At 40.6% G+C, this 13696-nt stretch overlaps 2 protein-coding genes across 2 annotated transcripts; both read left to right on the top strand.

The window, feature by feature from the left end:
* Positions 1–228: 228 nt before the first annotated feature.
* LOC113009948 (angiopoietin-related protein 3-like) lies at positions 229–2126 on the top strand. The gene is made up of 3 exons (XM_026148651.1): positions 229–790; positions 1052–1162; positions 1912–2126. Exons 1-3 carry the CDS (start codon positions 284–286, stop codon positions 1948–1950), a joined length of 657 nt encoding a protein of 218 aa, XP_026004436.1. The 5' UTR covers positions 229–283; the 3' UTR covers positions 1951–2126.
* Positions 2127–5855: 3729 nt separating this feature from the next.
* On the top strand, positions 5856–11650 carry LOC113009943 (phosphoglucomutase-1-like). The gene is made up of 11 exons (XM_026148643.1): positions 5856–6808; positions 7936–8098; positions 8383–8529; positions 8749–8874; positions 9318–9508; positions 9648–9802; positions 9882–9997; positions 10110–10245; positions 10718–10901; positions 11061–11189; positions 11399–11650. Exons 1-11 carry the CDS (start codon positions 6551–6553, stop codon positions 11486–11488), a joined length of 1695 nt encoding a protein of 564 aa, XP_026004428.1. The 5' UTR covers positions 5856–6550; the 3' UTR covers positions 11489–11650.
* The last annotated feature ends 2046 nt before the right edge of the window (positions 11651–13696 follow it).

Genomic DNA, 13696 nt, shown 5'->3' on the forward strand with positions numbered 1-13696 from the left:
GTTAGAATTGTAAAATCTTAGCAACAATTATGATTTTTGTGTTATTCTGTGAATGAATGCTGTTGTATCATCCCAAGTGACGATAACACTTACATACTAATCTTTAAAATTTGAATAAAGCATAAGTTCCAAACAGACTTTCAACAGTCCCTGAGAGGAGAAAACTACATTCTGTAGAAAGATGTTGATTCAGCTAACGTGGTAATCATTAATCTGATATCAGACAGAGTATAAAGCTCTGGATCTTCACTCAGGAACTCTTCATCCCGTCACAGAGCGAGGTATGAGAATAACACGAATTGTTTTCGCGTTTGCCCTGGCTGCTGCTTGTGTTCCTGCCCTCTGTGGCGAAGAGGAACCTCCGGTCCTCCACCTCGAGGCTCCTGCTGAAAGTCAGTCCCGCTTTGTTGCTTTGGATGACGTGTATCTCCCGGCAAATGGCCTCCTCCAAATGGGTCAGAGCCTGCGGCAGTTTGCACAGAAAACAAAGGGACAGATAAATGATATCTTCCAAAAACTCAACATCTTCAATCGCTCTTTCAGCCAGCTGTCAGTGCTGGCCAGCGAAATCAAGGTGACAGAAGAAGAACTGAAGAGTACTGCTACTGTGTTAATGGCCAACAATGAAGAACTCAGGGGCTTTTCTGAAGAGATCAGCTCCAAGATGAACAGCATCCTGCAGGAGAAAAGTCAACTGCAGAATAAAGTGGAGGGCCTCGAGGAGAAGCTGAGCAGTCTGTCACTTGGCCTTGTGCCGAGTGAACGAGCAGCAGAGATCAATAGCCTTAGGGTGAGTAACCCGTTGTTAGAAAGAAAACCTGCACTTGATGTTTCTGTCCTTTGCTGAGGTAAAAAAAAAAAAAGATCACTGCAACAGTATTGTGCAACAATAAACTCTAAAATAAATCAGACAACCTTTATGCTTTTTGGCTACTACAATAATCTTTGTTTTCCATCTATTCTCTCAGTGTTTGAATGCTGTTATACAAGCTCACAATACTATATTATTATTAACAATCATTCTTTTTTTTCAACATTCATCCCTGATCAGGAGGTGATCCAGAGCCAGGAGCAAAGCATTACACAGCTGCTGAAGGCTGTGAGGGAACTGAGTGACCAGCTCATCTACCAGAGGACAAAGATCAATATTCTAGAGGAAAAGGTAAATAATAGAGACCTCAGTAAAAATGATTGGCATCTTATGATTGTTTTGTTTGGTGGTGACTCTTCATCCATAACAAATGTGCATAACGCTGGGAAGGGTTTAGCTAACTAAGAAAATAAAATGCATGATTCACCTCCTGTCGTCACTTCAGTCAGAGTGAATACATTCCACTCAAACGCAACTTTAGTTGTAATCATCTCCAAGTACCTGGCAAAAGCATCTCTAAAGCAGCAGAAGATCACACTGGGGGGTCTACCCTGTTAGCTAAGAACAGGAAATGGAGTCTACAATTCAACAAACTCACCAAAATTGGACAATAGAAGATCAGAAAAAGGTTGCCAGTTCTGATGAGTCTCGATTTCAGCTGCTGAAAGCAGCGTGAAGCTCATGAGAGCATGGATCCATCCTGCCTTGGGTTAATGGTTAGATATGGTGGTGGTGTAATGATGTGGGGGATGTTTTCTTGGCACACTTGGGGTGTTTTGTACTGACTGAGCATTGTTTGACTGTCACAGCCTAAGTATTGTTTCTGACCATGTCCATGAATTATACTGTGATATGTGCGCACATACAAGCATGTGCAGCCTCCAGTCTCCAAATCTAAATCTTACTGAGATGCTGATCATCTGAGCCAGTGCTGTAGTGCTTTATACATTTCACTGAAAAAGCTTTTGAAGATTTCTACATAGAGTCAGTGAGAAGATTTTTTTCTGCAAGCCAAAGGTTTTTCTGACAATTTTCCACAGCTGACAGCCAACATGTTAGCTAGCCCAGGAGACCATTGAGAAGATGCCAGAAACCTTCAGCGCTGAAGCTCCAACACTCACCCCTTACCTGACCTCAGGCTCTACCAGCAGGACCAAAACAATCAATAATATGGATAATGAAGCTTAAGGTGATGTTGTGAGCGACTTAATGGTTTGATATCTGTAATGTGTTATTAAAAACCTGAAATATTCAATCAGACCTCGAATGCTCATCATTTACAAGCGTGTCCAGGATATTTCCTGTGGTTTTCAGCATGTCATTAATACAGTTTCATGAGAGAACTGTGCAAATAAGGGCTAAATGAATGCGATTGATAAATATAGACTCCGCTACTAACAATTACAAAAAAGAATAAGACCTCTAAAGATAGTTATTTATCAGTAACGGGTTATTGGTTAATTTAACACATACAGTATGAAATTGTCACCAGTCACAATATCACCACATTGTTTGATTTGTACATCCCAAATTTGTGTAATACTGTATACAAGGCAAAGAAAAGCCAAAAATCCTGTCTGGGAGGTGTGAGGCATTAAGTAGTGCAAACTAATTATTGTTTGATGAAGTACTCGATGAATCAGGGGAGCTCTACTTCAGAAAAACAAAATAGCGCTCCGTCATTACCGAAGGATCATTACTCATTTATTAATGAGTGGTGACCAGCCAAAAAAGGTTTTAAAAACCGTGCAAATATAAAAGCTATAAATTTAAATCCCCTCTTCTCTATGTTTTCAACTTAGACCATGGAGCAAGAGAAAGGATGGTTCAGTAAATTTTGATCAGTAAAAGTATGAAAATGGTTTTGGAGATTATGGAGGTGAGATTTTACAGAGAAAATAAATTCTCAAATTCCACATTTGATTCTTATCATCATTACTATCATTATCATGTAATTTTATAATCTCTGTGACTAACACAGGGTGCCTGCACCCCTGTGAGCATCTTTGTCTGCGTCACTTTTCATGTTTACTTGTTAAACCATGTTGGCTCTGAGCCTCCAAATCTCTCTCTCGTGCACACAGAGGAGTTCTGGCTTTGTCTCAGGAGGATTCAGTCTCTATCCTCTTCAGGCAACTCTGTCCTTCACATAGATCTGGAGGACTTGAGACAGAACAGATGCTTCATCGAATACAGATTTTTACCTTGATGGGCCAACAAGCAACTACACCATTCACCTCACGCACGTGTCTGGAAATCTGCCTGACCAATGAACAACCTCACAGGCGTGATGTTTTCCACAAAGTATAGGAACCATAACAACCATCAGGACACCAGCTGTGCCCACCAGAAAACCAGTTGGTTACAGCAGATGCACATGTAATACCCATGTTTTATTCCCATGGGATTTGCATCCCATGGGAATAAACTGAATGAGATAATAGGAATAATGAATGCTTGTTGTCTACTATTGTCTTCACAGTATGCGCTTTCTATCATTTTCTAAGTGGATGCTGGTTCAGCACCTGTGGAGACACTAACCTGAATGTGAGATATCTTCACATGAAACTAAAGGAGTGGACTGAATGTAGGAGAGGGATCCAGGGGATGTCAGGTAAGAGGCGTCTTCTTTCAAATTGACCCAGATCTCCATCTATCATGTGGCACCTCCCAAAAATTGACTTCCCCTGAATCAGACGTCCTTCCTGCATGTGACAAATAAAGAACCTTGAACTTGAACTGAACTTGAACTTCTCTGATCTGATCCATTTCTATAACAGGGTCATGTCTGTTCTTAATTCAGTGCCATCTGAGGTGCTGACAATCACGGCATCCAATACTGATTTTTGTCATTGGCAGCAGCGATTCCTCCAGGTTTCCCCAAATCTCTTGATTTTCTCATTTACTGCAGATGGTGAGAGTCTTCACAGTTTCCACAATTTGTCACAGAGTTTTACCCAGTGTGTTACTGACCTGTCACTAATTAACATAATTAGTTGCAAAATGTTCCTCCAGCTGTTTCTTTCCGATACCACATATGCTTACAGCTTTTTCCTGCCCCATTCCCAACTTTTTTAGAAATGTTGCTTCCATTAAATTCAAAATGAGCTCATGTATTACTTAAAATTATACATTTACTATGCATACTTGATATGATTTTATTTGTGAATAAAATGGGGTTTAAGAGATTTGCAAATAATTACATTCTGTTTTTATTTATATGTTACAAGGATCAGATCATAGAGAAGAAACAGTCACATATGAACAGTTTTTATATTGGGTCACATTTACTCACTGACCCCTGACAATTTGGGAAGGATCCCTTGACTGGATCATGACATAGAAAGGAAAAAGTTGGATGCATATATGAGGCTCCACAATCTCTTCTTGAATTGTTTCTATATGTTTTTCATGCTGACCTTTTTTATGTAACAAGAGCAGCATCTAAAAGTGTCAGCTTTTGTTGTGATTAATAGGTTCCTTGTTTGATATATTTGTTATTATCACAAAAATCAAATAACTGTTATAGAAGACTTTAAAAACTGGAATTTATTCACTTCTGAAATGCTAAACGCATAAATTTTTGTCACTGCTGTTGTCAGAATTGTAATGGATTAAAACTGTGTTGGAGAAAAATTGAGAGCTTAATTTTGCTTTATATATAAGAGTCGTTACAGATGAAGTAGAATTGTTGGAGGAAATCCATATAATTCAACAACAGGCATCATTTTGTGGAGTTGTAAGGAAGAAAAGTTGTTCTGACATTTTGACTGGTGGGATATATAAATATAAACAGGCAAACCAAACACTAACATGAATTTGTATCAACTTACAGGAAATGGGTACACGAAGCTTTTATGGAAGGAAAGAATGTGTTTACATGTGACACATTACAGTGAGAACAATGAACTGGATGAGAGCGAGCATGAGTAAGAGTATCCTGGAATCAGGTCTGAGGACAAATGAGGAGATCCGAGGTTAGCTGAGGGTCATACATATATAATGTGCGTGTGTAGTAAATGAAGTGTGTTCAGGTGCTTGGAGAGGATGTTATGCAGTGAGATGTAAGGTACCAGGATGCAATGATACTCTAAAAGTCAAATAATATAAATATCATATCCAACTCTGTTTCATAAGCTTCTCATACAGGACATTGAGTGTCACACACACTGAAACTCTTAACCATATGATTGCCTGATTTTGTTGCATGAGTCTGAGAAAACGGTAACATTTTGGTACCTTTATAGCACACTGTTACCCTGACGCAACAAACTAATTTCTGGTAAGGGGTGGGAGGAGGGGCCAATTTGTTTGATATATCAACAAAGACCTCAAGCTCCCATAAAGTAAGGTGAATTTTTTATGTCTCCCATTAAACAAATAAATAATTAAATCCATGCTGTAGTGGTTTTAATATTTAATGTATTTTTTTGCATTGTTTTAAGTAAGTACATTTTAAATAACTTCAAAATAAATACATTTTAGTTGGATTTTCACATTTTTTCAGTAACAAAAAAATAAAACAGAACCCAAATTTATGCAGACAAAACAAATAAATGTCCATCCATCCGCTTATCCTTTTCAGGGTCGCGGGGGGCGCTGGAGCCTATCCCAGCTGTCATAGGGTGAAAGGCGGGGTACACCCTGGACAGGTCGCCAGTCTGTCGCAGGGCTAACACACAGGGACAGACAACCATTCACACTCACTCGCACATTCACACCTAGTGACAATTTGGATTAATCAATTAACCTATCCCCAAAAGCTGCATGTCTTTGGACGGTGGGAGGAAGCAGGAGTACCCGGAGAGAACCCACGCAAACACGAGGAGAACATGCAAACTCCACACAGAAAGACCCCGACCTGATGGTGGAATCGAACTCAGGACCTTCTTGCTGTGCGGCAACAGTGCTAACCACCGTGCCACCGTGCTGCCACCAAATGCCACCATAAATGTTTATTTATTTATTTATTTTACATGGCACACTGACTTTTGAACAAATATTTCAAAAGGCTGAACTTTTTTTCTACTGATTGGTTAGGAGGGCTCAGTAAACTCCAGAGGGCAGTCTTGTTCCATCGCGTGCAGATGACTTCACTGAGATTTGATTGCACCATGAAGTATGTCTAATGTGAAAACTGATACTTCCTTAAAAACTCACATGTGTGTTCCCGATTACACTCTGACTGCTTGTCCCACGGTCTGCTTCCACAAACAGCATTAAAAACGAGAAATATCCTCCCCTGAGATAGTGTGAGACATGACTTTGATGACAGAGGTCATACTTCTTTTATGCATAATGAGTCTAATCACAGCTGCAGGACTAAACAAATAGACAAACCATTCACACGACAACCACACCTAAACACACACACACACACACACACACTTCTTTGTGTTTTGCCATGCAGACTTGACAGTGATCTCCCTGCACATGTGTGAAGCAGCTTCTTCAGTTACTCTGCCTGCCTCTGCACACACATTAGTTTGGAAGGTTATTTTAGGCTGCACAAGCACCCTCTGCTTCCAGTGAAATAATAGGAGGAGTCAAACTCTTGCCTTTCCATTCTGCTCCTTCGTACCATTCCTCATGTCAGCTGACAGGGGATTTCCCTCTAAATAACAAGTTCCCCTTCGCTGTCTGTGCTGCAGCATTAAGGTAGACCTTTATTTTGAAACAATGGACAACAGCCCTCTGCAGGTCTTGACTGTCCCTACAGCCCCCTACCCAGACCAGCGACCCAGCACCAACGGCCTGAGGAAAAAGGTCTATGTGTTCCAGTCCAGAAGGAACTACCTTCACAACTTCATCCAGAGTGTCTTCTCTTCCATTGACCTGCGCGATCGCCAGGGTTCAACCATGGTGGTGGGGGGAGACGGACGCTTCTTCAATCGAACGGCTACTCAGGTCATTGTGCAGATGGCAGCTGCCAATGGGGTCAGTGTCACCATGTGTAAGGGCTTGCTTACCTTGTTTGTGTGTGCATGCTGGCAGGTGAGTGTGCACATGAGCAGATAACTGCATGTGTGTCAGTGTCACCTGCCCCAGTAACTTATTATCTCTTTGTCAGCAATTGTACCTTCATGTCAACTGCAACCTGTGACTTTTGCTTTTACTGTCCAAACTATAATCAAAAAGTAGAAAAAAACAAAAAAACATAATTTTTGATGTAATTATATTTTTTTAAAAATAATTGTAACTTTTAAATTAAATGATAAATTGCATATGGATATAAGATACTGACTAGATATTACACTAATCTCTGTTCAGTATCTAATATCCGATCTAATAATAAATATCGGAAATGTCACTTTGAAACACTTCCAAGTCCCAGAGTTCTCCGTGTCGAGGGAATGCTCTCCATCACTCCCTCTATGACCTTTTTTTCTCCTCCTCTAATAATAGGACCCTTCCCGCAAACATAATCTGAGCTACCTGGGGTCGGGGAGGTGGGGGTGGGGAGGGTATCCCCTTGTTTTAGTAGCATAACTGATCCTTTTCCTGGGAGATTAATGAAAGCAAGGCTTAAGTCTTATTGGCAGAGAAACATCCGCCACCATTACATTCAGTCACCATTTACTGATCTTTCAAAGCAAATAACTTGCATTTTAATTTGTGGGCTGAAAGGTCACCTGATGTTTATTCTATACCACATTAGCACTGGTTTGCATGAAATACTACCTAACCACTTAGCCACTTAACCTAACCAGTTGCTTTTTATTTTCTCTGCCGACATAAACACCTGACACTTTAAACGCAGCACACGTCAGGTGTTTGGAACACATATGGCCTACACAAGTGTTCCAGATTAGATCCAAATTTGTCTGCTAATTGGGCCGGGTAAATGATATAATTAGAGGGATTTAAAATACACGTACACATGATAGAACTTGCTCTTGGTGTGCCGCAAGTGCCGTTTGTGAAATAAAATATCCTATTTACTTCTGACAAGACCTGTGACAAACCTGATATTTACTGCTATTCCCACCCCTGCCTCACGCTGATATATCAAGATACGTAATTTTCTCACCCAAGTAAAAAACGCCTATGTGACTTTTCCCCAGGTGGGTCGTCTGATCATTGGACACCACGGGATAATGTCCACGCCAGCCGTCTCCTGTATGATCAGGAAATGCAAAGCCATCGGAGGCATCGTTCTCACTGCCAGCCACAACCCCGGTGGACCTGATGGAGACTTTGGCATTAAGTTTAATACTGCAAATGGAGGTATGGTAACTTGAGAGAAGAAAGCATGCAGTCGCAATGGCCAAGTGCAAAATAGTGATACAGGAGAAGTCAGGCATTTAATAAGGCCTCATTCGGATATGTGGCTCAGACACAGAGAAAATGTGATGCTTGTATTGGCACAAATCTGGGACAAAGTTCAAACACATCAAAACAACACACAATATTCAGTATCGCTATTCCTGTCAATAGAAGATTTTTCTACTGTTACAATACTGTAATTTTACACTGTCATCATAAAACCAGGCTTCTTCTGCCTCATCCAGGCCCAGCCAACGAAGCAGTCACAAACAAGATCTTTCAGATCAGCAGGACCATTGAGGAGTTTGCCACCTGCCCTGGACTACAAGTGGATCTGACAACTATGGGAAAACAGACCTTTGACCTGGAGAACAAGTTCAAGCCATTCACAGGTGAACTAGAGCATTAATGTTAGTCTCTCATTCATCATCGAAATTAATGAGCATGCGGGGGGAAAAGGGATATGAGGCTAGTTATATGACTGACCAGATATATTCTTTGCAGGTACAATTACACATATTGTCTTTTTTCTTTGTGAAAGGCGTATTGTAAGTGTATTTATGTATCTCTTTCCCTGATGATGGATAGAGTTTTGTTTCTGATTTGTGCAGTGGAAATCGTAGACTCTGTGGAGTCCTACGCTAACATGCTGAGGAACATCTTTGACTTTGCTGCTCTGAAGGAGCTTCTGTCTGGCAAGAACCACTTCAAGATAAGACTGGATGCCTTGCACGGAGGTCAGAGAAAATGCTCTCATAACTAACTCATTTATCGTATAATGTCATAGTTATATTTGTACGCAACTCCAGCAAGTTCTTTAACTCATTTGCTTATGTAGCATGATGCTATTCAAATCTATATGATTTCCATATTTCTCACATTCATGTCAGCAACGTAAAAGAGAAGCTTAACAATATTACAGAAAAATGGAGATAATAATGAGATAAATGTTTGAGGCTCTGTTCTATTCTGGGAGAGGTAACATTGGGTTGTCAGATCTGTGACTTTACTCTCATTAGATTACTAAATCTATTTTGAGCGTCCCCAAACACTGAAACAAAACGTCAGGGCTGAAGCACTGTGAGCCTCAGTTTTCTCCTTGTTGTTGTTTTAAAATACTTTGTGCAACACCAGATCTGCCTAGTTCATCTTTGTCCTCTCTCACCTGTCCGCTCTGCAGCGGTAGGACCCTACGTGAGGAGAATACTGTGTGTTGAGTTGGGTTGTCCTGCCAGTTCTGCCATTAACTGTGTCCCTAAGGAGGATTTTGGAGGTCAACACCCAGACCCTAACCCCATATACGCTACAGATCTGGTTGACAGCATGCGAGACGGACAGTATGATTTTGGTGCAGCATTTGATGCCGATGGGGTGGGCTTACCGAGTTATTATTTCTGCTTTTTACTTGTTTGTTTGGTTTTTTTCAAACATTACAAGAATATATGTAATATAAAAATGCAGCTTCAAAAGACATTTCCTTGGGCCTGAGAAACCTCTTTCTGCTTTCTAGGACCAGAACATGATCCTTGGTAAACATGGCTTCTTCGTCACCCCATCTGACTCCGTGGCTGTGATTGCTGACAACATTTTTTGCATCCCGTACTTTCAGCATGCAGGGGTGAGAGGTTTTGCTCGTACTATGCCCACAAGTGCGGCATTAGACAGGTAAACGTGTGGCCTGCTTTTCAAATATCAACATCAAAACAAACTGCCTTAGAATATTCTTTCATTGTATTTCCTTCAGAGTAGCCAAGGCAACGAAAATCGAGCTATATGAAACTCCCACTGCCTGGAAGTTCTTTGGGAACCTCATGGATGCAGGCATGCTGTCTTTGTGTGGAGAGGAAAGCTTTGGTACAGGTACTGCGTGTCCGTGCCAAGTAACTAAATCGAAGAAGACGAGGATTCTGATTCTGGGCTTTTGTTTTATGTTTTCTCAACACTGTCAACCTAATTCCACTTCACGCTTCAGGAGGAGACCATATTCGTGAGAAGGATGGGCTTTGGGCTGTGCTGGCATGGCTGTCTATCCTGGCCACCAGAAAGAAGAGTGTGGAAGATTTAGTTAAGGACCACTGGCTAAAATATGGAAGAAACTACTTCACCAGGTGAGATGTGGACACACTAAAAAAACACCGTATTATTACTGAGGTTATGTGATAAAGTTTTTTTATTTTATTTGTTTGCTTATTTGTTTGTTCTAAGAGGCTGAAATATAGTTAAGCAGAAATTGTGTCACTGATACAGATGAAGCTGTAACAGGTGGGTCGACGAGACATGTGAAGACACATGTAGAACATTACTGACACCTAGTGGAACATATGTGGCATTGCACTGTATGACAGAACATTTAACATGAGAATATTATTAGTAGTAATATTAGTATTAGTATTGTCTGTACTGACTCACTTTTGATTACAAAATATTCATTATCAACACAAATTAAGCCACATCACAAAACATATGTAAAATAAGGCATCAATAATCAATAATAAGTACCTGTTAGTTTATTATTTATTTATTTATGTAGCCTTTTTTTTCTCATTAGATTTTTGTTTCTACTCTTTACATTTTGCCCAGGTATGACTACGAGAATGTAGACATAGATGCAGCATGTGAAATGATGGAGGATTTGGAGATCACAATCACCGACAAGACCTTTGTGAGGCAAAGATTTGCTGTGGAAGACAAAATCTACCAGGTGGAGAAAGCAGACAGCTTTGAGTATGCAGACCCGGTAGACGGCACCATTTCCAGGAACCAGGTACATGAAAAACACTGTGGTGCATTTTTCTGTAATGATAGTCTTGCGGTATACACAGATGCATAATGTATGCGATTTGTCAGCATCAGAGCCTCTCAGCTGTGTTTGCAAACCCTAAAAAAATGTATCTCAGTCTGCGCTGGGCTGTCTTCACTGCAGGGGCTGCGGATAATCTTCTCTGATGGTTCTCGAATCATCTACAGACTCAGTGGGACCAGTTTTGATGGGGCAACAGTTCAAATCTATCTCGACAGCTACGAGAAAGAACACGTTTTTGGGGATGCACAGGTGGAGTATCTAAAAGTGAAAACTGCATTTTGACCAGAACAGGCAAAAAAGACAAACCTTTGAATCACTAAGCAGAAACTCTTTTTAAATGAAATGTAGCGCTGTGTGGTGAAAAGGAACAGTGTTACTGCTCTGTGGTTGTTTGGATGATTTTACATATGGCAGCAAGGTGCATGAGTCTCTAATTGTGCCATCCTTGTTTTGGACAGGTGATGCTGGCACCCCTTGCCACTATCGCTCTAAAGATTTCTCAGCTTCATCACAGGACCGGTCGAACTGGTCCGTCTGTCATTATATGATTCCTTATTAATTGACAAAATAACGCTCTTTTGTAAGTTTTTCCATCCTGTTTTTTTGTGTTTGTGTTTGTTTTTTATAAAGGAAGTCTCAAATCCAGTTGTAGCTACATATGATGCAAAAGTGTGCAGTTGAATGAAATTAAATGTGATATATTAAACAGCGTTTTTGTTTTTGGTTCGGTTGTGGCATGCTTTGGTGCTTTTTTATGGCAGATGATATTACATCTACTTTACTTTGTTTCAATTTTGCTTTTGTTAACTGTCATTTTCATTCTCACCAGTGAGGCCCTGGCTAAAATCTGCAAGATTACAGAAAGGTCAGCGTTTTTAGTAAAAAAAAATTGAACCTATTTGAGCATAATGTTTTCATAAAGTAGCACTTTCACTTCCTCAGTGAAACTCTTTAAAAAACAGCATCAGCACTGTCTCTTTTTAAAAAATCTTTTTCTTTTTGTACCAGTTATTACTGAAGACTACTTGACATGTGCAGTTGAGAAACTTAGAACATGACAGCAGCAGGTGCTGAGTTTAAAAAGAAGGAACGGGCTGTTTCCTGTCGTTAATCCTCTAAAACCGTCATTTGGATCATGCGTACCCCTTAATTTAGGGGAATAATAACCTGAAATTGAAGTTGAGTGCGTGGGTGGGTGCTTGAGAGTGAGTGACGGCTTTCCAGCTCGTTTGACTCTGTTGAGTCTGAAAATGACAAAAAGCAACAAGTCAGCATTTAAAGACTGCTCCCAAGAAAACATCTTCTAAAGATCTTTTAGTGTCACTGTGACAAGGGTCCTCTTTTTTTTCTTTTTTTCTTCTTTTACTTCACTATCTGTAAGTACAACTTATGCTGATACCTTTTTAGCACACCAACAAAGCAAAAACAACAAAGGAAACTTTTAAACTGCAAGAAAATATTTTTTTCAAATAGCTTATCCATATCTGGTGAGTGCACCACATAATTTCCATCTGGACGGCAACAGCACAAGTCCACAAACATCTGCCCCAGCTCTGTGATCACTCATGCCCTTTGAAGTACTGTCCCTTTCTGTCTGGTTTCATCTCCATAATGCACTGAACCTGAAGGGGAACAACAACACAACAAGGGGAAGGCCAGCTGTGGTTCATCTCAGGCCCGTCGTGGTGTGAGTTTTGGTTCCACTAAAAATTTCAGTCTAAGATTGCACAAGTTTACATGCATAGTTACTCTGTGATCAGGATCTGTCCGTCAATAACACAATATTATATTACAGACTGCAAATGGAGGAGGAACTTAACTAAGGAGGACACAAAAGTCAGGTATTTATGAATGATAAACCTAATGTCAGTAAACAAAATCAAAACCTATTTACATGCATAGTATAAAGGTGCCTAAGAAGCACTAAAAGGTATTTTCATGCCTTTTGTAGATAAGTAAATCCATAACATGGTATTATATTCAAGGGTGTGTCTGGGGTCTAAATATATTGGCTCCTCTGGTGTCTCCACACCAATGCTATTGTAATCTGCAAATCTAGTAATGCCCAACATTGTTGGATGTGAGCATGTATAGGGCCAGAGTACAGAACCTGTACCCGGATATATTATTTGTAAATATAGTGCCTTCATAGTTTCATATTGTTCTTGCAGATTTTAAAGTATGAATCTAATATATGCTGAACTGGACTCCATTGGGGTAACAGCACTGGGCAGCTTGATTGGCATGCCCCCAGAGAACACCAGAACTGACTGGTCTGCCACTGGTGCCCTGTTTGCTTCACAGATGATGTTACAAGCATCACAAGGTTTGTCCTGCCATCTCCAGACTCTTTCACACCTGTCACATGTGCTCAGCATGAACCTGCTCTCATTTGGGTGACAGTGATGGACCTGGCAGATCTGTTGTTCTCAGGCAAAGACCGGCTGCATGGTGCTGAGCTGTGAACACAGGTCCCACTAAAGGATGCTGGGGCCTCATACCGTGCTCATGGAGTCTGTTTTTGACAGTTTGGTCAGAAACATGCACATGAGTAGCCTGCTGCAGGTCATTTTATAAGGCTCTGGCAGTGCTCCTGCAGTTTTTCCTCACGCAAAGGAGCAGAAACCAGTCCTGCTGATGGGTTTATGTCATTATACGGGCCTATCCAACTCTCCTTGTGTCACAGCATGGCATCTTATCCACACGCTCTGTTGGGAGATGTAGCAAACCGACTTGCGAAACCACCTACAGACAGT

The sequence above is a fragment of the Astatotilapia calliptera genome, chromosome 18 (assembly GCF_900246225.1).
Source record: "Astatotilapia calliptera chromosome 18, fAstCal1.2, whole genome shotgun sequence".
Classification (NCBI taxonomy): Eukaryota; Metazoa; Chordata; class Actinopteri; order Cichliformes; family Cichlidae; genus Astatotilapia; species Astatotilapia calliptera.

Bases quoted from the DNA above. Each gene is read 5' to 3' on its own strand.
- LOC113009943 (XM_026148643.1), top strand. From the start codon at position 6,551: ATGGACAACAGCCCTCTGCAGGTCTTGACTGTCCCTACAGCCCCCTAC. The intron at 8,530-8,748 runs GTGAACTAGAGC...TGATTTGTGCAG, and splicing joins CAAGTTCAAGCCATTCACAG to TGGAAATCGTAGACTCTGTG. The intron at 9,998-10,109 runs GTACTGCGTGTC...TTCACGCTTCAG, and splicing joins AGAGGAAAGCTTTGGTACAG to GAGGAGACCATATTCGTGAG.
- LOC113009948 (XM_026148651.1), top strand. From the start codon at position 284: ATGAGAATAACACGAATTGTTTTCGCGTTTGCCCTGGCTGCTGCTTGT. The intron at 791-1,051 runs GTGAGTAACCCG...ATCCCTGATCAG, and splicing joins CAGAGATCAATAGCCTTAGG to GAGGTGATCCAGAGCCAGGA. The intron at 1,163-1,911 runs GTAAATAATAGA...AATTTTCCACAG, and splicing joins TCAATATTCTAGAGGAAAAG to CTGACAGCCAACATGTTAGC.